Genomic DNA, 20,483 nt, shown 5'->3' on the forward strand with positions numbered 1-20,483 from the left:
TCTCCTCACGTTGCACTATCCGGCAATAGTGAACTGTCCCATAGCTCTCCACTTTCTCACTCTCTGTCTGTGTCTCTGTCTCTCGCTCTCTCTGTTTAAAGCTTTTCTCACTATTCTTATCTGAATCTCATTTATTCTGTCCCCTGCTTGTCTCTCTGTCCCTCCCTCCCTCCCTCCCTCCCTCCTCTCTCTCTCTCTCTCTCTCTCTCGTCTCTCTCTCTCTCTCATCAGCAGGGAGGTAAAGGATCGTGGTGCTCACTCCCCTGGCTCCCTACTTCCTCACGCATCATCATCGCCAACAAACCCTGGCTCCGATTGGTCCTCACCATGACAACCACCGCTGTTATACTTGTCATGGCTGTTTTTCAACATGGTGAGGAACCAATTTACTGATTTTATTGGTTGATCTTGTGTGTGTGTGTGTACGTGTGTGGAGGATGTTTTTCAGGCAAAACTGCCAATTACAGCCATCAAAATGATCACACTGGAATAAAGCCTAGTATAACTTCTCTTCTCCCCTTGTCTTTCTCATCTCCTCTAAACTTCTTTCCAGTTCTTCCTGGAAGATGTGGTTCTGACCACACCCCCTACCATGAACCTGACCAATGACAGCATGCTCAGCTCCCACAGCCCCACCCACCTCACGGATGGGAATAAGTTCTACCTGCCTGTGAGTACATCTGTGCCAGAGTAGGCACAGAAAAAATTCAAATGACAATAAGGAATAAATATAACATGGATATTTACAGGGTGTACCAAGTCAATGTACAGGGGTATGAGGTAATTAAGGTAGCTATGCACTGTAAATAAAGGCATGGGTAAAGTGACTAGCCAACAGGATAGATAATAGACCAGTAGCAGCAGTGTGTGTGTGTGTGTGTGTGTGTGTGTGTGTGTGTGTGTGTGTGTGTGTGTGTGTGTGTGTGTGTGTGTGTGTGTGTGTGTGTGTGTGTGGCATCAGTGTGCGTGTGTTATGTGTGTGTGGCCGTATGCAATGTGTGTGTGTTTGGTTTGTAGGGGTGTGTGAATGTGTGAGTGTGTCTGTAGTGTCCTGTGTGTGTGGTTTGTTGGGGTGTAAGTATATGTGATTGTGTCTGTAGTGTCCTGTGTGTGTGTTTGTTGGGGTGTAAGTATGTGTGAGTGTGTCTGTAGTGTCCTGTGTGTGTGTTTGTTGGGGTGTAAGTATGTGTGAGTGTGTCTGTAGTGTCCTGTGTGTGTGTTTGTTGGGGTGTAAGTATGTGTGAGTGTGTCTGTAGTGTCCTGTGTGTGTGCATAGATTCTGTGCAGGAGAATTAGTTAAACAAATGATCAATGCAGTTAGTCTAGGTAGCCATTTGATTAGTTATTTAGCAGCCTTGTTTAGCAGTCTTTTGGCTTGGGGGTAGAAGCTGTTCAGGGTCCTGTTGTTTCCCCAGACACTGGTACAGCTTGTTGTGTAGTAGTAGAGAGAACAGTCTATGGCTTGGATAGCTGGAGGCCTTCCTCCGACATCAACTGGTATAGAAGCCCTGGATGGCAGTGAGCTAGGACCCAGTGATGTACTGGGCCGTACTCACCGCCCTCTGTAGCGCCTTGCGGTCGGGTGCCTTGCAGTGGCCGTACCAAGTGGTGATGCGGCCACTCAAGATGCTCTCAATGGTGCAGCTGCAGAACGTTTTGAGGATCTGAGGGCCCATGCCAAATCTTTTCAGTCTCCTGAGGGGAAAAAGGCACTGTTGTACACTTTTCACAACTGTGTGGGTGTGTGTGGACCATGTTCATTCTTTAGTTATGTGGAGCTTCGACCCGCTCCTCTACAGCCCCATGGGGGGCGTGCTCACCCCTCCATTTCCTGTGGTCTACGATCAGCTCCTTTGTCTTGCTGACGTTAAGGGAGAGGTTTTGTCCTGGCACCACACTGCTTCCTATTGACTCCTCCCTATTGGCTGCTTCGTCATCAGTGATCAGTCCTACCACTGTTGTGTCGTCAACAAACTTAACGATGATGGTGTTAGATTCATGGGAGGCGAGGCAGTCGTGGGTGGACAGGGAGTACAGGAGGGGACTAAGCACACATCCCAGAGGGGCCCCTGTGTGTGTTGATGATCAGTGTGGTGGATGTTGTTGTTGCCTACCATCACTGCCTGGGGGAGGCCCATCAGGATGTCCAGGAACCAGTTTCAGAGGGATGTGTTCAGTCCCAGGGTCCTGAGCTTGGTGATGAGCTTGGAAGGACTATGGTGTTGAATGCTCAGCTGTAGTCAATTAGTCAATTCTTATATAGGTATTCCTTTTGTGGGTGAGGGCAGTGCAATAGAGATTGCGTCATCTGTGGATCTGTTGGGGCAGTGTGAGAAGTGTGGTTCTAGGGTGTCTGGGAGGATGGCGTTGATACGTGAGCCATGACCAGCCTTTTTAAAGCATTTCATGGCTATAGTACTACTATGCTAGTCATTTAGACAGGCTACTTTGGCATTCTTGGGCACTAGGACTATGGTGGTCTGCCTGAAACAAGTTACTATTACAGACCAGGAATAGGTTGACAATGTCAGTGAAGACACTTGCCAGCTGGTCAGTGTGTACTCTTAGTACGTGTCCTGGTTTTCCGTCTGCTCCGCAGCCTTGCGAATGTTAACCTGTTTAAAGGTCTTACTCACATTGGCTATGGAGAGCAAGATCACACAGTCATCCGGAACAACTGGTTCAGTGTTGCTTGCCTCGAGGCGAGTGTAGAAGGCATTTAGCTTTTCTATTAGACTCGCATCACTGGGCAGCTCACGGCTGGGTTTCGCTTTGTAATCTGTTATAGTTTTCAAGCCCTGCCACATCCGTTGAGCATCAGAGCCGGCTTTATAGGACTCGATCTTAGCCCTGTATTGATGCGTTGCTATTTGATGGCTTGTCAGAGGTCAGACAGAGCGGGATTTCTTATATGCATCCGGATTAGTGTCTCGCTCCTTGAAAGCAGTAGTTATAGCCTAAAGCTCAGTGTGGATGATCAGTGTGGCTTCTGGTTGGTGTATGTATGTGCGGTCCCTTTGGGGACGACATCAGATAGAATTCATAGTAAGCGGTGCACTGGAATGGCATTCAGAAGAACTGGAATGGCATTCAGAAGAACTGAAATGGCATTCAGAAGAACTGAAACGGCATTCAGAAGAACTGGAACGGCATTCAGAAGAACTGGTACGGCATTCAGAAGAACTGGTACGGCATTCAGAAGAACTGGAACGGCATTCAGAAGAACTGGAACGGCATTCAGAAGAACTGGAATGGCATTCACTCTCATAAGATGGATGGCCAAAATAACTGAAAGCCACACTGCCAATAAGCCATAAATATAACCGCATTGAAGCATCCCACTGGGCACACACTGGTTGAATCAACATTGTTTCCATGTCACTTCAATTAAATTATGTTGAACCAATGTGGAATAGACGTTAAATTGATGTCTGTGCCCTGTGGGATACGTCACTGTGCTTCTATATGCTCCATGCCACTGCTTACTTCATTAGTTCATTTAGCAAACAAGACAGCTCATAACCCAGTGCATTTATCACAGTCAACACACCTATATTTTTGCTTTAATTTGCTATAAAGCTGTACATTTCTCTCTCAGCCTCATGGCAAAATGTGTAGAATTGCAGGAAATAAGCTGTTTTTATTGGGCCCATGTACATTTCTACAACCCCCACCCACCAACAAATGTCTGGCTACGCTACTGACATCTACTTTGGGTCAGACCTGGGTTTCAAATATTTTGGATACTTCTGGTGAAAAACTTGCTTTATTCCATGGTTCTGTAGTGTACTGTATTTCATGAAGTTATAGTGTTCGTCGCTAGCTTTCTGTTTTTATCACGTCTTTAACCAGGGCCACAAAAGGAATGTTTGTTAACATTGTCTATCAATAAACGTTGCATTACATCAATCACAATCAATCTGTGTGTGTGTGTGTGTGTGTGTGTGTGTGTGTGTGTGTGTGTGTGTGTGTGTGTGTGTGTGTGTGTGTGTGTGTGTGTGTGTGTGTGTGTGTGTGTGTGTGTGTGTGCGCGTGCATGCGTTTGCGTGTGTCTGTAGACTTTTTTCACAGTGGACTTACAAGAAATGACAGAGAACAGAGAGACACTATGCTACTATCAATGTGTCATTGTGACACAGAGGGATCTAGAAGTGGCCTGGCTGTTGACAATAGTAGTCTGAAGTCTCCTCTCCATGTCTCCTCTCCATGTCTCCTCTCCTTGTCTCCTCTCCTTCATCCCAGGAGTCCAAAGTAGTTGAAGTTCATGGGAGGTTGGCTTGCATCTGGTGTGCTGTAGCAACTGTGTTTTTCACGCAATTGCATTTGAATTACTCGCACGACAGCTCTAGGCTTCCTGCCTTGCTTTGCACACTTCACACATATTCACTCGCTCCTAGCTACGTCTGAGGCAAGATGATCTCTGTCTGTTAGAAACAAAAAACTCTGTCCTCCTGAGATTGAGTATTGACATAGTGTTTGTTATCAGCACCAGAGAGCCGCCTTGGTGACTAGGGCTCAGTAAGCTTATTACTGATGTTTTACGCCTCAAGGAACTCATAAACTAAATTTTAAAAATGAATGAACCGACCCAGTCCATTGTACCATCTTTCAGATCTTTTCCTTCTTATTATTCATGTTCTGTGTACAAGTTTATTCAATAGTTAACAGTAACATTTTACACATCATTACCCTCCTCCATAGTGTCCAACACCTCAATCTTATCCCACGATTTTGTAAATAGACGTTCTTATAGACCCATTTCTTTTGAATAATTGTGGTTTTCTACTTTTCACATGTCTGATACATGTGACCCTGTAGCCAATCTGATTTAATGTGGCCCCCACTTCTAGTTCAGGCTAAGCCTTCATTCACACACACCTCTCTTTGCCATTAGTCTTGGCTGGGAGCCAATTCCCTCTATTATCTGCATTAGTACTATTTCTTTCTCTCTTTTCTTTCCACATACACACCTCTCTTTGCTAATAGCCCGGACCCATGTCTCCTATCTTCTAAATGTAATGATGTTTACCCTACTGCGTCGCGGCCTCTATAAGTCAGCCAGTAATAGCTAGTCCTGATTCACTGCTCTCCACAGGCTCAGTTAGTCTTCCTTTCTTCCATTCTTTCTTTCTTTCCCTCTTAATTGCTGTTTCTTCTCCCTCCCTCCCTCCCTCCCTCCCTCCCTCCCTCCCTCCCTCCCTCCCTCCCTCCCTCCCTACCTCCCTACCTACCTACCTACCTCCCTCCCTACCTCTCTATCTCCCTACCTACCTCCCTCCCTCCCTACCTCTCTATCTCCCTACCTACCTACCTCCCTCCCTACCTCTCTATCTCCCTACCTACCTACCTCCCTACCTCTCTATCTCCCTACCTACCTCCCTCCCTACCTCTCTATCTCCCTACCTCTCTATCTCCCTCCCCCCTACCTCTCTATCTCCCTACCTACCTACCTCCCTCCCTCCCTACCTCTCTATCTCCCTACCTCCCTACCTCCCTCCCTACCTCCCTTCCTCCCTACCTACCTCCCTCCCTTCCTCCCTACCTCCCTACCTCCCTACCTACCTACCTCCCTCCCTCCCTCCCTCCCTCCCTCCCTCCCTCCCTCCCTACCTCTCTATCTGCCTACCTACCTCCCTCCCTCCCTATCTCCCTACCTACCTACCTACCTCCCTCCCTTCCTCCCTACCTCCCTACCTACCTACCTCCCTACCTACCTACCTACCTACCTACCTACCTACCTACCTCCCTCCCTCCCTACCTCTCTATCTCCCTACCTCCCTACCTCCCTCCCTACCTCCCTTCCTCCCTACCTACCTCCCTCCCTTCCTCCCTACCTCCCTACCTCCCTACCTACCTACCTACCTACCTACCTACCTCCCTCCCTCCCTCCCTCCCTCCCTCCCTCCCTCCCTCCCTCCCTCCTCCCTCCCTCCCTCCCTCCCTCCCTCCCTCCCTCCCTCCCTCCCTCCCTCCCTCCCTCCCTCCCTACCTCTCTATCTCCCTACCTCCCTTCCTCCCTACCTACCTCCCTCCCTTCCTCCCTACCTCCCTACCTCCCTACCTACCTACCTACCTACCTACCTACCTACCTACCTACCTACCTACCTACCTCCCTCCCTCCCTCCCTCCCTCCCTCCCTCCCTCCCTCCCTCCCTCCCTCCCTCCCTCCCTCCCTCCCTCCCTACCTCTCTATCTGCCTACCTACCTACCTCCCTCCCTCCCTATCTCCCTACCTACCTACCTACCTCCCTCCCTTCCTCCCTACCTCCCTACCTACCTCCCTTCCTACCTCCCTCCCTCCCTTCCTCCCTACCTCCCTACCTCCCTACCTCCCTACCTACCTACCTACCCTCCCATTGCCCTGTGTTGGCCCAGCTCTCCCCTAACGGACCATAATACTCCCTAGCCAAAGACCATTCAGTGACGTGATACTGAGCACATAAAGAGCAATATTCCCTTTTTATAGGACACAATATACGATGTCCATTATAGTTTTGAGGGAAATGTTGACTGGACATTTTTGTGAGGAACTGTTGTTATGGCTTGCTATTCATTAAGTGGAAAATAGTCTGCAGTTTGACTCTCTCCATCTTTCTATATCATCTCAAAAGATGAAATATAACATCTCTCTGAGAGTTTTTTATCGACTTCACTTATCCTTCTTTCCCCCTCCTCTTTCTCCCTCTCTTCTCTCTTCTCTCTCCCCCTCCCACATCCTCTCTCTCTCTCTCTCTCTCTCTCTCTCTCTCTCTCTCTCTGTAGTATTTTATCTACTGTTGTATCCTGGGTCTGGTGTCGTGTTCTGTGTTCCTGAGGATCAACTATGAGCTGAAGATGGTTGTAATGTTAGTTGCCATGGTGATCTACAACATCATCATCCTCCAGACACATGCGCCCCTGCTGGACGGCTACAGTACTGCACTCTACAGCACACAGACACTGGACAGGTACACACACACACACACACACACGGAGAGATAACAGGTTAGAGAGACAGCATTCCTTTTATGAAAACCCTGGTGTTAAACATAGGGTAGAAGCCAGAGACACACAGCCTTTAGGGAATGACTGTGGAGGTGTGTAGGGTAGAGAGATGAGCAAGCACACCAGTGTTCATTTTGGCACTCTTTTTTTAGATTTAAATAGTCTAGTCTTAGTCATTTTGACAAAAATATAATTTGAATAATGATTTATTCTAGTTATTGTCAAAATGACGAAAACAGTGGGCCATTTTTGTCAACTAAATGCCCTTTCATTTTAGTCATATTTTAGTCACATCACATTTGTATTGCCTCATGAACCTATACTAAACATAAATCACTGACTTCTATGTGTACAAACATACATAGCCTTGTCCTGTCAACATATTTTTCTGCATAAAATCCTATCACATTATTGTCTTCCCAACGGCCAAATTGACAGAAGAACATAATACTCTGCAGCAGATCAAAACCTCCAGTCTAACATGTTGTCTAGCACCACCAACTGTTTCAGTGGCACCAGCCCGTGATTTGGTCGCACCTATTTTTATCTGCGGTGTTATAATTCACCTTATAAAGTAATTAACTGTGCTTCAGACTGTGTAATAGAACACTAAGATGGTAAGCTATTCAATAAGTACTTTTGTTCATCTAACATGTCTAAGCAGGAATGCATGATTCAATATATGTTGATGTGCAACCTAATCCAGTGATTGTCATAAATTGTGAGTTGAGAATAGGCTATTGGTTTTATATTTTACTGTTAAAATAGGTCTCTAGAATTTTCTGAAATGTTTTGTTCAATAGAGATGATTTTGACTACATCTTATATGTGCTCTATTTTTGGGCTCATACACCACATGAGGAAGTGAAAACTCAAAACACATTAGCTGGATTGCTAACGCTAACTATAACACCCACTGCTAGTAGTCATGTATTAATTAACATTAAAAGTAATGCCCTAGAAAGATTTTCAGTTGTAGCCCTCCTACCCTGTGCCCTCGCAATGGCCGATGGGCAATTGCGCATTTCGCGTGCTTTGATATGCTTATAACCATATCAAATATCTCAGTTGTCAAATAATTGCTGTTGACCTCAATATTAAGGGATGACAAATAAAAAGTATACCCACAGAAAGCTGAGAACAACATTAGCTTCTCCCAAAGCTATGTAATTTCCCGCAATTGGATTTTGAAATGTTATGCATTTTTTCTCTCTCCCAAAGAGCACATGAAGTGGCTCGCTCAACAGCAGCAGGTCCCTGTGGAACAGGCCCAGGGGCTGGACAGACACTTTCATTACAGGAATCATGACGATAATGCACTTTACTGTTTGACCAAATCATGGTCTTAGCAACCCCAAAAATAGGATGTTTTGAAACGTTTGAATGAGCAATTAGAAATTTTACCTGCACAGCCAAGTGAAAGGTTTGCAAAATAGTACTAAATAATTGCAATCTGGAGCCCTTCCCCTTGAAATACTGTAGATATATTTTTTGATCAAAGTTGTGTCTTAAGTATAAGTAGTGGTCTGATAGGTTGCAGCACACTACTATCTAGCATTATCAATCTATTAACATAACATTTTTGACATGCGTTTTTCTGCATTTTTTTGTTTTTAGTCTGTCTCTCACTGTTCAAATAAACCTACCACTAAAATTATAGACGGATCATTTCTTTGTCAGTGGGCAAACGTATAAAATCATCAGGGGATCAAATACCTTTTCCCCCTCACTGTGCATCTCCCTTGTCTCACATACCCCTAATATATAAATCAATCTTGAACATATAAAACAATCAATCCATAATATATACAAGACAATCACAATATGATACACAATAGGCACCAAAAGGCAGACCATATGCTATCCCGGGCATTTTCTTCTCACCCTTGCACTAGAGTCTTACGACTCACTTTGGAGACATGCTACTATTTAGCATGAAACTACTTTTAGAGGTTATACATTTCAAATTCTTTGGAAGAATAGTATAAAAATGTTTCTTTCCCCATACCACTTTTAAATCTAAAAGGAACAGCGTGAGTTTCTCTCCTAATGGAATAGTTGTGGTTATCCTGTACCAAGTCAAAGTAGTTATATACACTCAAAAGTTTTGGGTCAGAAGTGTCCTGGTTTTTGAAAGAAAAGCACATTTTTTGTACATTAAAATAACATCAAATTGATCAGAAATACAGTGTAGACATTGTTCATGTTGTAAATGACTATTCTAGCTGGAAACAGCAGATTTTTTATGGAATATCTACATAGGCAAACAGAGGCCCATTATCAGCAACCATCACTCCTGTGTTCCAATGGCACGTTGTGTTAGTTAATCCACGTTTATAATTTTAAAAGGCTAATTGATAATTAGGAAACCCTTTTTTTACTTATGTTATCACAGCTGAAAACTGTTGTTCTGATTAAAGAAGCAATAAAACTGCCCTTCTTTAGACAAGTTGAGTATCTGGAGCATCAGCATTTGTGGGTTCAATTACAGGCTCAAAATGGGCAGAAACAAAGGACTTTCTTCGGAAGCTCGTCAGTCTATTCTTGTTCTGAGAAATGAAGGCTATTCCATATGAGAAATTGGCAAGAAACTGAAGATCTCGTACAACGCTTTGTACTACTCCCTTCAGAGAACAGCACAAACTGGCCCTAACCAGAAAAGAAAGAGGAGTGGGAGGCCCCGGTGCACAACTGAGCAAGAGGACAAGTACATTAGAGTGTCTAGTTTGAGAAACAGACGCCTCTTTGAGAAACAGATGCTTCACAAGTCCTCAACTGGCAGCTTCATTAAATAGTACCAGCAAACACCAGTCTCAACGTCAACGGTGAAGAGTTGACTCTGGGATGCTGGCCTTCTAGGCAGAGTTCCTCTGTCCAGTGTCTGTTCTTTTGCCCATCTTAATGTTTTATTTTTATTGGCGAGCATCCCGAAGTCACCTCTTCACTGTTGACGTGAAGACTCTCTCCTCGACTTTGAGCCATCTAAGGCTTTCAAAGGGGGAATGGTCAAGATGTGTAATTGCTGGAAGTTTAAGAATAATCCTGACTAATTTGTTCTGAGACGTCTATTGTACCAGGAAGAGCACACATTGTCAAAGTGGTGCTGAACAAGAGCCCCAGCCAATGTCCCCCATTGCGTTCTTATCCAGATATTTGTAGGTTCTTGACAGAAACCAAATTTTATGCTTTACTTTGGAGATAACGTTGTTTGCCATGCTCTCACCTGTCAGATGGTTATCTAGCACACAACCAAGATAATTGACAGTATTTTGCTGTGACTACTATGTCACCTACTACCACCTTAAAATCAGGGGATTTCCTGTTTCACTTTGGACCCGAACATTCAGAAATGCATCACTGAGGGCTTTCTCAACCACATTTAGTCTTTGTGGGAAACCAACAGAGCAGAATCATCTGCATAGAGGAAAAGGTCACAGGCAAATTTCTGATAATTTATATACAACAGAAAGATGATGTCTCTTGAGGTCAGAGGTATTTTTCCCCATCAACTTCTGGGTGTAAACACTGTCTTCTTCTGTGGAAATGTTGAATTCAGTCTTTCTTGAATCTACACAATAAAATGGGTCAAAACATTGGCCCTTTTTTGTATTATACCCCGTTTTTCTCCCCAATTTCGATCTTGTCTCATCGCTGTAACTCCCCAACGGGCTCGGGAGGCGAAGGTCCAGTCAAGTGTCCACCGAAACGTGACCCCCAAAAAACGTGCTTCTTATTAACACCCGCTCGCTTAACCTGGGAGTCAGCTGCAGCAATGTGTCGGAAGATATACCGTTCAACTGACGACCGAGGTCAGCCTGCAGGCGCCTGCCCACCACAAAGGAGTCGCTAGAGCGTGATGAGCCAAGTACAGCCACCCTGGTCAAACCCTCCCCTAACCCGGACGATGCTGGGCCAATTGTGTGCCGCTCTATGAGACTCCCGATCACGGCCGGTTGTGATACAGCCTGGGATTGAACCCAGGTCTGTAGTGATGCCTCTAGCACTGTGACGCAGTGCCTTAGACCGCTGTTGTGCCACCACACTGCCAAATTGCAAATAACACTGAAAATATCTCAATCTCTCCAAAAACTGTCCAGTCCTCTTACTACTCAGATTTTAGTCACAGAGATAATTTAGTCTCGTCTCATTTTCGTCAACTCAAATAAAAACTTTTTTTTTTACGTTTCTGCATCTATTTAGTCAGTCTCCTCAATTGACACTGAAAATATCACTATTTTAGTTGACGAAATTAGCACTGAAGCACACATGCGCACACCAATAACATTGCATCCATAGCTGAAATGGTTCCAGATTAACCTCTTGAATGGTTTAGGTGTCTTTTTGAACAACTTTCCTAACCCTGACAGTCATTCTATCTGTTGGATATCTGGCTGGATTCCAATAGTAATTACACATCACTTTGAAAGCGAGCATAATATGAGTTGCAGGCCTGATATGGCCTGTAAACCAGGAGTTTCCTAACACCACTGTGTTAGGGTAAAACTAGGCCATCAAAGTAAGGCCTTATGATATATGTATTGTCATATCATTCAATTTTAATTATGGCATTCTTCTAGGTACCTACTTGAAGAAAGCCACAGGCCTTTTAAAAGGAAAGTCTCCGTCACTAACAAATACAGTCATGGGTGGTAACTCAGCAATTCACTCTGAAATAAAGGCACACTGGGAAATACGCATATTAGACTTTACACCATACAGAGTTAAAACAACACCCAAAAATTCCTGTAACACTACAGGTGTTAATTTCCTTCACTGGGAAAGTGTAACAGCGTCCGCACTAAGCAAAGTGAGTCCAAGTGTTATGTTTTACACTCTAGGTGTTGTGTATCACTCTACAGTAGAGTTATGCAAACATCACAAGCAAGTTAATTTAAAAGGGGAACACTGCAATAGAGTTCAATCTTTAACCATTTCAAAAGTGTTATTTTAACACCAGCTCAGGGGGACTGTATATACTACGTCACTGAAAATAGTGTACATTTGACACTTTCTGCGTTAAATGTACACCATTGATTTTGCTGTGCGCACACATACATTTTTTAAACCTCCCGCTATTGGCTGGATGTGTCAATGCGTAGTATATATATGCATACTTTATGAGCAGAATTACTGTCTTACCTCAATTAGCCATGAAATCCCTAGTTTGAAAGCAACCATTTTTCTAGAACCTGTGCTGCACCATTGTTGCCCAATGCCAGTCAGCCCCCTAGCAATTAGAGTTCAACCAATGAGCTTCAGCCCCTTGCCATATGAGTGACAGCTAGTAAGAGGCTATCCTGCACACACAGCAGAGGGAGAAAGAGAGCAATGATGTGGTGCACATATCTGCACATATGTGACATAGTGTGCAATTGTGAGCGCTACTTTCAGAACTACTGTCTACGTATACAAAAGTACCGGAGAATCTCTTTAACACTGTTCCTTCCCTCTCTGTGATCGGTGTAATAATAGGCAAGAACTTATTAGGGAATGTCTGTCAAAGCAATATTCCTCTCAACTGTCAATCAAAAGTTGTCGCTATGGAATATAACTTTTTTGCCGGGGTAATTGTTGCTGCAATCATGACTGACGTTCTATGATATTGGGTTTTTGTGTTGATAGAGTGGAATTGATTTTTCTGATATGAGGAACAGTTAAAGAAAGAGGGAGCGAAAGAGAGAGAGGGGGGGGGAGAACAGAGGAGGAAATTCACTCCTGAGACCCATCAAGTTATTACATCTATAGAAAGTTGAGCTTTCAGCTGGGGACAGACTAATTCTTTTGTTGTTGTTCTTTCTTTCTTTCATCTCTTTTTCTCTCTCTACTCATCCCTCTCTCCTCAGGCCAGGCATTCTAAAGGATCTGAAGACGATGGGTTCTGTTTCTCTCTTCATCTTCTTCATCACTCTACTGGTGTTAGCACGACAGGTACCTGTTATAGCTATGGAATAACCATGTAGTGACTATGTAATAGCTATGTACCTACTATGTAACAACTGACTTCTGCCTGCTTCAGTGGTGGCAGGTGAAAATAGAATTCAGTAGTTTACACAGATGGAAGACAGAGAGAGATAGCGAGAGAGGAGGAGGAGGGGGGGGGGTTGTTGTACTGTTTCTTCTTTGCGGCATGGGTCGGCCTGGGTGGGTCAATAGGAATAACAGATCATTTTCAAGCCAGCATAATGTAACTTGCAGGCCTGATGTGGCCTGTAAACTAGTAGGTTCCTAACACCAATGTGTTGGGGTAAAACATGACCATCAAAGTAAGGCCTTATGATATACGTAATGTATTGTCATGAACAGTTTCATTTTAATGATAACATTAGCCTACAGCAGGAACTCACTCGCTGAAATCCACAGAACTGAACATTTTAAAATAACAAATTCAACAACCATGTCTCTGTCACTAACAAATACATTCATGGGTTATAAATCTACAATTCATTCGAAAAGGCAAGGCACACTGGGAAATCATATTGGGGTGTGGTTTAGTAGCTGCATGGATTTCAATTATGTATTTTTGGCCACCTGTCAGTGGAGTTTAAGTGGTCTATGGTTATGTTAATTAAAGTGAAAAGATACAGCCATTTTCATATATTTTGCATTGTATTGAGCTATCTTCTGTTTCTGAAGCATGAGGCAGAAACAAGAGATGGGTCCGTAGTGGTGCAACGGTCTAAGGCACTACATCCTAGGGTTCGATCTCACAGCTGGCTGTGACCGGGAGCCCCAAAGGTCGGCACCGTCCGGTTTTGAGATAGGTTTGGCAGGGGAGGCTTTCCTTGGCTCATTACGCTCTAGTGACTCCTTGTGGTGGGCCGGGCGCCTGCAAGCTGACTTCAGTCGTCAGTTGAACAGTGTTTCCTCCGACACATTCGTGTGGCTGACTTCTGGGTTGAGCGAGCAGTGTGTTAAGAAGTAGGCGGCCAGTCGGGACATGCTCCCGAGCCCATTAAGGAGTTGCAGCGTAAACAAGTGTTTAGAAATACCTCATTTACCATAAGTATTTAGACCCTTTTCTATAAGACTCGAAATTGAGCTCATGTACATCCTGTTTCCATTGATTTTCCTTGAGATGTTTCTACAACTTGATTGAAGTCCACCTGGTAAATTCAATTGATTGGACATGATTTGGAAAGGCACACACCTGTCTATATGGTCCCCCAGTTGACAGTGCATGTCAGAGCAAAAACCAAGCCACGAGGTCGAAGGAATTGTCCATAGTGCGCCGAGACAGGATTGTGTCGAGCCACGGATCTGGGGAAGGGTAACAAAAAATGTGTGCAGCATTGAAGGTCTCCAAGAACACAGTGGCCTCCATCATTCTTAAATGGAAGAAATTTAGAACCACCAAGACTCTTCGTAGAGCTGGCCGCTCGGCCAAACTGAGCAATCAGGGGAGAAGGGCCTTGGTCAGGGAGGTGACCAAAAACCAAATGGTCACTCTGACAGAGCTCTAAAGTTCCTCTGTGGAGACGGGAGAACCTTCCAGAAGGACAATCCTCTTTGCAGCACTCCACCATTCCGGCCTTTATGGTAAAGTGGCCAGACGGAAGCCACTCCTCAGTAAAAGGCACATGACAGCTGCTTAGGGTTTGCCAAAGGCACATAAAGACTCTCCGACCATGAGAAACAAGATTCTCTGGTCTGATGAAACCAAGATTGAACTCTTTGGCCTGAATGCCAAGCATCATGTCTGGAGGAAACCTGGCACCATCCCTCCGGTAGCATCCAGTGGTGTAAAGTACTTAAGTAAAAAATACTTTAAACTACTACTTACTAAGTATTTTTTGGGGTGTCTGTCCTAAAGAAAATAATGTACTTTTTGCTCCATACGTTTCCCCTGACACCCAAAAGTACTTGTTGCATTTTGAATGCTTAGCAGGACAGAAAATGGTTCAATTCACACACTTATCAAGACAACATCCCTGGTCATCCGTACTGCCTCTGATCTGGCGGACTCACTAAACACAAATGCTTTGTTTGTAAATTAGGTCTGAGTGTTGGAGTGTGCCACAGGCTATCCTTAAATTTAAAAAACAAGAAAATTGTGCCGTTTGGTATGCTTAATATGTTTTTTTTATAAATAATTTGTACTTTAACCTTTACTTTTGATACTTAAGTATATTTAACACCAAATACTTTTAGACTTTTACTCAAGTAGAATTTTACTGGGTGACTTTCAATTTTACTTGAGTCATTTTATATTAAGGTATCTTTACTTTTACTCAAGTACGACAATTGGGTACTTTTCCCACCACTGGCAGCATCATTCTGTGGGGAAGTATTTCAGCGCCAGGGACTGAGAGACTAGTCAGGATCGTGGCAAAGATGGCAAAATACAGAGAGATCCTTGATGAAAACCTGTTTCAGAGCACTCAGGACCTCAGACTGCGGCAAAGGTTCACCTTCCAACAGGACAACGACCCTATGCACACAGTCAAGACAAAACAGCAGGCTCTGAATGTCCTTGAGTGGCCCAGGCAGAACGCAAACTTGAACCCGAACGAACATCTCTCAAGACACCTGAAAATAGCTGTGCAGCAACGTTCCCATCCAACCTGACAGAGCTTGAGAGGATCCGCAGAGAAGAATGGGAGAAACACCCCAAATACAGGTGTGCCAAGCTTGTAGCGTCAAACCCAAGAAGACTGTAATCGCTGCCAAATGTGCTTCAACAAAGTTTTGAGTAAATAATACTTAAGTAAATGTGATATTTCAATATCTTTATATTTTTTATCAATTTGAAAACATTTCTAAAAAACTGTTTTTGCTTTGTCATTATATGGGGTATCATGTGTAGATTGATGAGGGGAAAAAACAATTTAATCAATTTTAGAATAAGGCTGTAACGTAATAAAATGTGGAAAAAGTCAAGTGGTCTGAATACTTAACAAAGGCACTGTATATTATGTCAATTATGTATATTATGTTATTATATTATATTATATTATGTATTTCATCTAGTGTGTTTTGTTTCCCGTTTAGACCCCAGGAAGAGTCTAATTGGGGATCCTAATAAAATAGGAAAAACTACAAGTTTGAGCATGTCTGCTGCCGGTTCCGAAGTCTTTATAGACGCTTATATAAGAGCATGTGGCGATAAAGACTTTAAATATTATTGTAATGTCCTTAACCCAACACTGAGTGACCTTGTCAAGAGATACAAACCTCTTGGTGTAATGGTTAAAAATACTAAATTAGGTTTTATTGTCACTTCAATTCATGTTGATGAAGGAGATGAGACAGGTTCATTCTTAAAACTACCGCCATACTTCCATTATTTTTTTCAACTGGTACCAGTTATCTTCAGATGAGTTCCGTGACACTGCTGGGAGTCATCGAGCAAAATGGAGAACCTCCTCGTATTTGTGAGAATCACGCCTATCCACAGTGGGGTCACATTAGTTTGTGGCCAAAACAGTTCAGGTGCTACAAACAAAAGTTGGCACATTAACGGTTCCGTGGGGCTTGTAGGGGCTGTAGACCACCATCTTGTTCACGAGCATCTCATCTTTCCATAGAGTGGTCATATTAGTTTGGAGGTCAGACATTTTCATGAGAAGAGCAATTTTCGGGATGTCTCATGGTCTGACAAACACTGCTGTAGCTTGGCCACTTCCCAACACAGATATCTATAGCTTAAAACCTTAGAGATTTTGATGGGGATTTTTTTGTGTTATGTTACTTAGATTTACGCACCGGTGCAGCAATAGACTCTAGAGAAGATGTTTAAGCCTTGAGACAATTGAGACATGAATTGTGTATGTGTGCCATTTCGAGGTTGAATGGCCAAGACAAAATATTTAAGTGCCTTTAAATGGGGTATGGTAGTAGGTGCCAGGCGCACCGGTTTGAGTGTGTCAGAAACTGAAGCACTGCTGGGTTTTTCACACTCAACAGTTTCCCTTGTGTATCAAAAATGGTCCACCACCAAAGGACATCCAGCCAACTTGACACAACTGTGGGAAGCATTGGAGTCAACATGGGCCAGCTTTCGACACCTTGTAGAGTCCATGCCCTGACGAATTGAGGCTGTTCTAAGGGCAAAAGAGGCAGGTACAACTCAATATTCGGAAGGTGTTCCAAATGTTTTATACACTAGTGTTAAAAATACTTTCATCCCGGGTGGTGTAGTGGTCTAGGGCACTGCATCGCAGTGCTAGCTGTGCCACCAGAGACTCTGGGTTTGCGCCCAGGCTCTGTCGCAGCCGGCCACGACCGGGAGATCCGTGGGGCGACGCACAATTGGTCTAGCATCATCCGGGTTAGGGAGGGTTTGGCCGGTAGGGATATCCTTGTCTCATCGCGCACTAGCGACTCCTGTGGCGGGCCGGGGGCAGTGCGCGCCTACCAGGTCGCCAGGTGCATGGTGTTTCCTCCGACACATTGGTGCGGCTGGCTTCTAGGTTGGATGCGCGCTGTGTTAAGAAGCAGTGCGGCTTGGTTGGGTTGTGTTTCGGAGGAAGCATGGCTTTCGACTTTCGTCTCTCCTGAGCCTGTACGGGAGTTGTAGCGATGAGACAAGATAGTAACTACTAACAATTGGATACCACAAAATTGGGGAGAAAAGGGGGTCAAATTAAAATAAAAACTTTATAAGGTGTTTTTGCATAGCACCATTGGTGTAAACTATATGTACTTCCTGGTGTTAAAATAATATATGAGGTACTATTGCATAACACCATTGGTGTAAACTATATGTACTTCCTGGTGTTAAAATAATATATGAGGTACTATTGCATAACACTTAATTCCCTAACACTGACAAAGTGTAACATCATCAGCACTAAGAACAGTATTAATTTAACACTCAAAAGTGTGGACACGTATAGACACTGGACCAGTGTTCAATTTGACACTGGAGAATTTGCTGTGTAAGGTACAGGGTAGGCTTTCATGATAATGGAATGGAATTTTGCTTTCCCTGGCATCAACAGATTTCTGCCTATGCCACTGCTCTGGGGTACCATCCATCACAGCTGTTCAGATTCAGATGTCCTGGAGAGTCTTGTGTACCCAAATATAACATCCCCAGTGGACAAGAGTTGGCCCATACAGTTCCGCCTGTTGTAAAACTGGGTTATAGTCACCAGAAGGGTAGGGGCTGTGTTTGGGGATGACGCACATGTCTAATTTAATTGCAGTATTTGGTTAGCTGTATTTTAAACAAGTTTACTTTTTTTTGCCTGTTTCTTTATTTTAAATCCTTTCTGAAGGTGTTAAATTGTCCTCCCTTGCAGCATCTGGCTGTAAACATGAGGTAATGAAGAACAGATGAATGATTCATTAATTAACCATCATTAGCTAGTTGCCTACTAAACAGCCTCTCATAATACCACTGTTCCTGCCTGGCCTAGTTACTAGGCCTTCTCAACTCTTCACAAGGATGACCTAGCTAGCACCCACACACATGCATGTGTGCACGCACACACACGTACGTAGCAGCTAGCCCACAGGTAGCCATAAGGTCTAACCCAGAGAGAGCACACACACACACACACACACACACCCCGGGGCGTTTTGACCTTCATCTCGGCACCCGGCTGACCTATTTAGACATGTTTAGAAGTCCCCCAGGTGTGGATAACCAATGAGAAACCAGCGCCTACTTTATGCTAATCAGGCTGGTGTTCAGCGCTCCCTGAAGCGAAGACAGCAACGCTGCTATCCTCTGCTTTAGTGTCTTATTACCAGAGCGTTCATTTCCCATGAATACAAAACATGCTCTGAAGGGTCAGTTGGTGAGAGAGTTTGCATCCCAAATGGCACCCTAATCCCTATAATAGTTCACTAGTTTTGAGCAGGGACCTTGTCAAAAGTGGTGCACTATTGGGAAAAGATTGCCATTTTGGACGGAATCTCTTATTCCGCCTTTAGATTCTCTCAATGGGAGAGGGAGATGGGAGAGAGATAATAGTTGAGAGGAAGAGGATTGTAGGCCTATGGGAGAGAGATAATAGTTGAGAGGAAGAGGATTGTAGGCCTATGGGAGAGAGATAATAGTTGAGAGGAAGAGGATTGTAGGCCTATGGGAGAGAGATAATAGTTGAGAGGAAGAGGATTGTAGGCCTATGGGAGAGAGATAATAGTTGAGAGGAAGAGGATTGTAGGCCTATGGGAGAGAGATAATAGTTGAGAGGAAGAGGATTGTAGGCCTATGGGAGAGAGATAATAGTTGAGAGGAAGAGGATTGTAGGCCTATGGGAGAGAGATAATAGTTGAGAGGAAGAGGATTGTAGGCCTATGGGAGAGAGATAATAGTTGAGAGGAAGAGGATTGTAGGCCTATGGGAGAGAGATAATAGTTGAGAGGAAGAGGATTGTAGGCCTATGGGGGAGAAAAATGACAAAAGTATTATTTTATTTTTCCATGTCGTTAAAGTTATGAGAATGTGAAGCAGTGACTCTCCAAGTGGACAATTCAAATACATTTCGCTTTGAGAACAATGTGTTTGACCCATGTGTTCTGTTCTTCTCTTACATCGTTTCATAAGTATAGTGAGTAGTGAGTCAAGACCAGTCTCCTTTCAACTTGATAAGTTCAGCAAATTCCTGAAAAGGCATCACCTACATTTACAGTAATAAAAGACCATCACATAGTTGGTGCTATTATTGGTAAACCTTTACTCAAGCGTAGTCATTTAAGAGAGTAAAATAACATGATTTATTATTGACTTTATGACCACCGTATCTTTACCGTCTCTGTGTCCTCCTGTTAACAGAATGAATATTACTGTAGGTTGGACTTCCTGTGGAGGGACAAGTTCAAGAGAGAGTGTGAGGAGATCGAGACCATGGAGAACCTCAACAGGGTTCTACTGGAGAACGTTCTACCTGCCCACGTCGCAGAACACTTCCTGGGACGCAACTGGAAGAACGAGGTGAGGCAGCGACCATTCACAGAATATAACCTTGAGAACTCAGAACAAAACTAATTCTTATTCTAGAACTCTTTCAAGACAGGGCTGGTCCCTGCTGTTCTGCCGCATTTGCCTCGCAAAACTAGATTAGTCCCAGTAAGCAGACATATTTTCCTGACATTGAAGTTAGGTTCAATTTAGGTTTTGAATGAAAGGTGAAAAATCATTTCCGTATTTTTAATTTTTTAGGACGTCGAAAAGGCATATTCTCCGGACGTTGAAAATACTTATTTTCCAGATGTTTAATTCAAGTTAATGTTCAGTTCTGAATGAAAGTTTTTTTATTTTTATTTCTAGTTTTCTATGTTTGGGCCAAATCAAGGCTGGTCAAGACCGGACAAAATCTGAACCAAACATATCCGTGGATGCGGAAATCAAAGCCGGTCCGGAATTGCACCAAAAAAATACAAACAAAAGGCGTCGGTCCGTGCTTACTGAGGTGTAGTCTACAGTGTTGTCTGAAATGGACTTATGAATACCCATCTATGTGGTAAGACTACTGTTTGTAAAATACAAAAAAAAGACATCTGGACAGGACTAAAAACAGACGTCCAAAAGACATTGGCTCGTGCTCATC

General features: G+C 43.8%; 1 protein-coding gene across 1 annotated transcript in view; it reads left to right on the forward strand.

Moving 5' to 3' along the window:
- Window positions 1-20,483, forward strand: part of LOC109881128 (adenylate cyclase type 2) — a 76,766-nt gene that overhangs the window by 49,947 nt on the left and 6,336 nt on the right. The window contains exons 16-21 of the mRNA XM_031789255.1: window positions 232-373; window positions 449-456; window positions 554-670; window positions 6,763-6,947; window positions 12,828-12,912; window positions 19,709-19,867. Coding sequence (XP_031645115.1) covers window positions 232-373; window positions 449-456; window positions 554-670; window positions 6,763-6,947; window positions 12,828-12,912; window positions 19,709-19,867 — 696 coding nt within the window. The remainder of the gene's footprint in view (window positions 1-231; window positions 374-448; window positions 457-553; window positions 671-6,762; window positions 6,948-12,827; window positions 12,913-19,708; window positions 19,868-20,483) is intronic.

The sequence above is a fragment of the Oncorhynchus kisutch genome, linkage group LG14, assembly GCF_002021735.2.
Source record: "Oncorhynchus kisutch isolate 150728-3 linkage group LG14, Okis_V2, whole genome shotgun sequence".
Taxonomy (NCBI): Eukaryota; Metazoa; Chordata; class Actinopteri; order Salmoniformes; family Salmonidae; genus Oncorhynchus; species Oncorhynchus kisutch.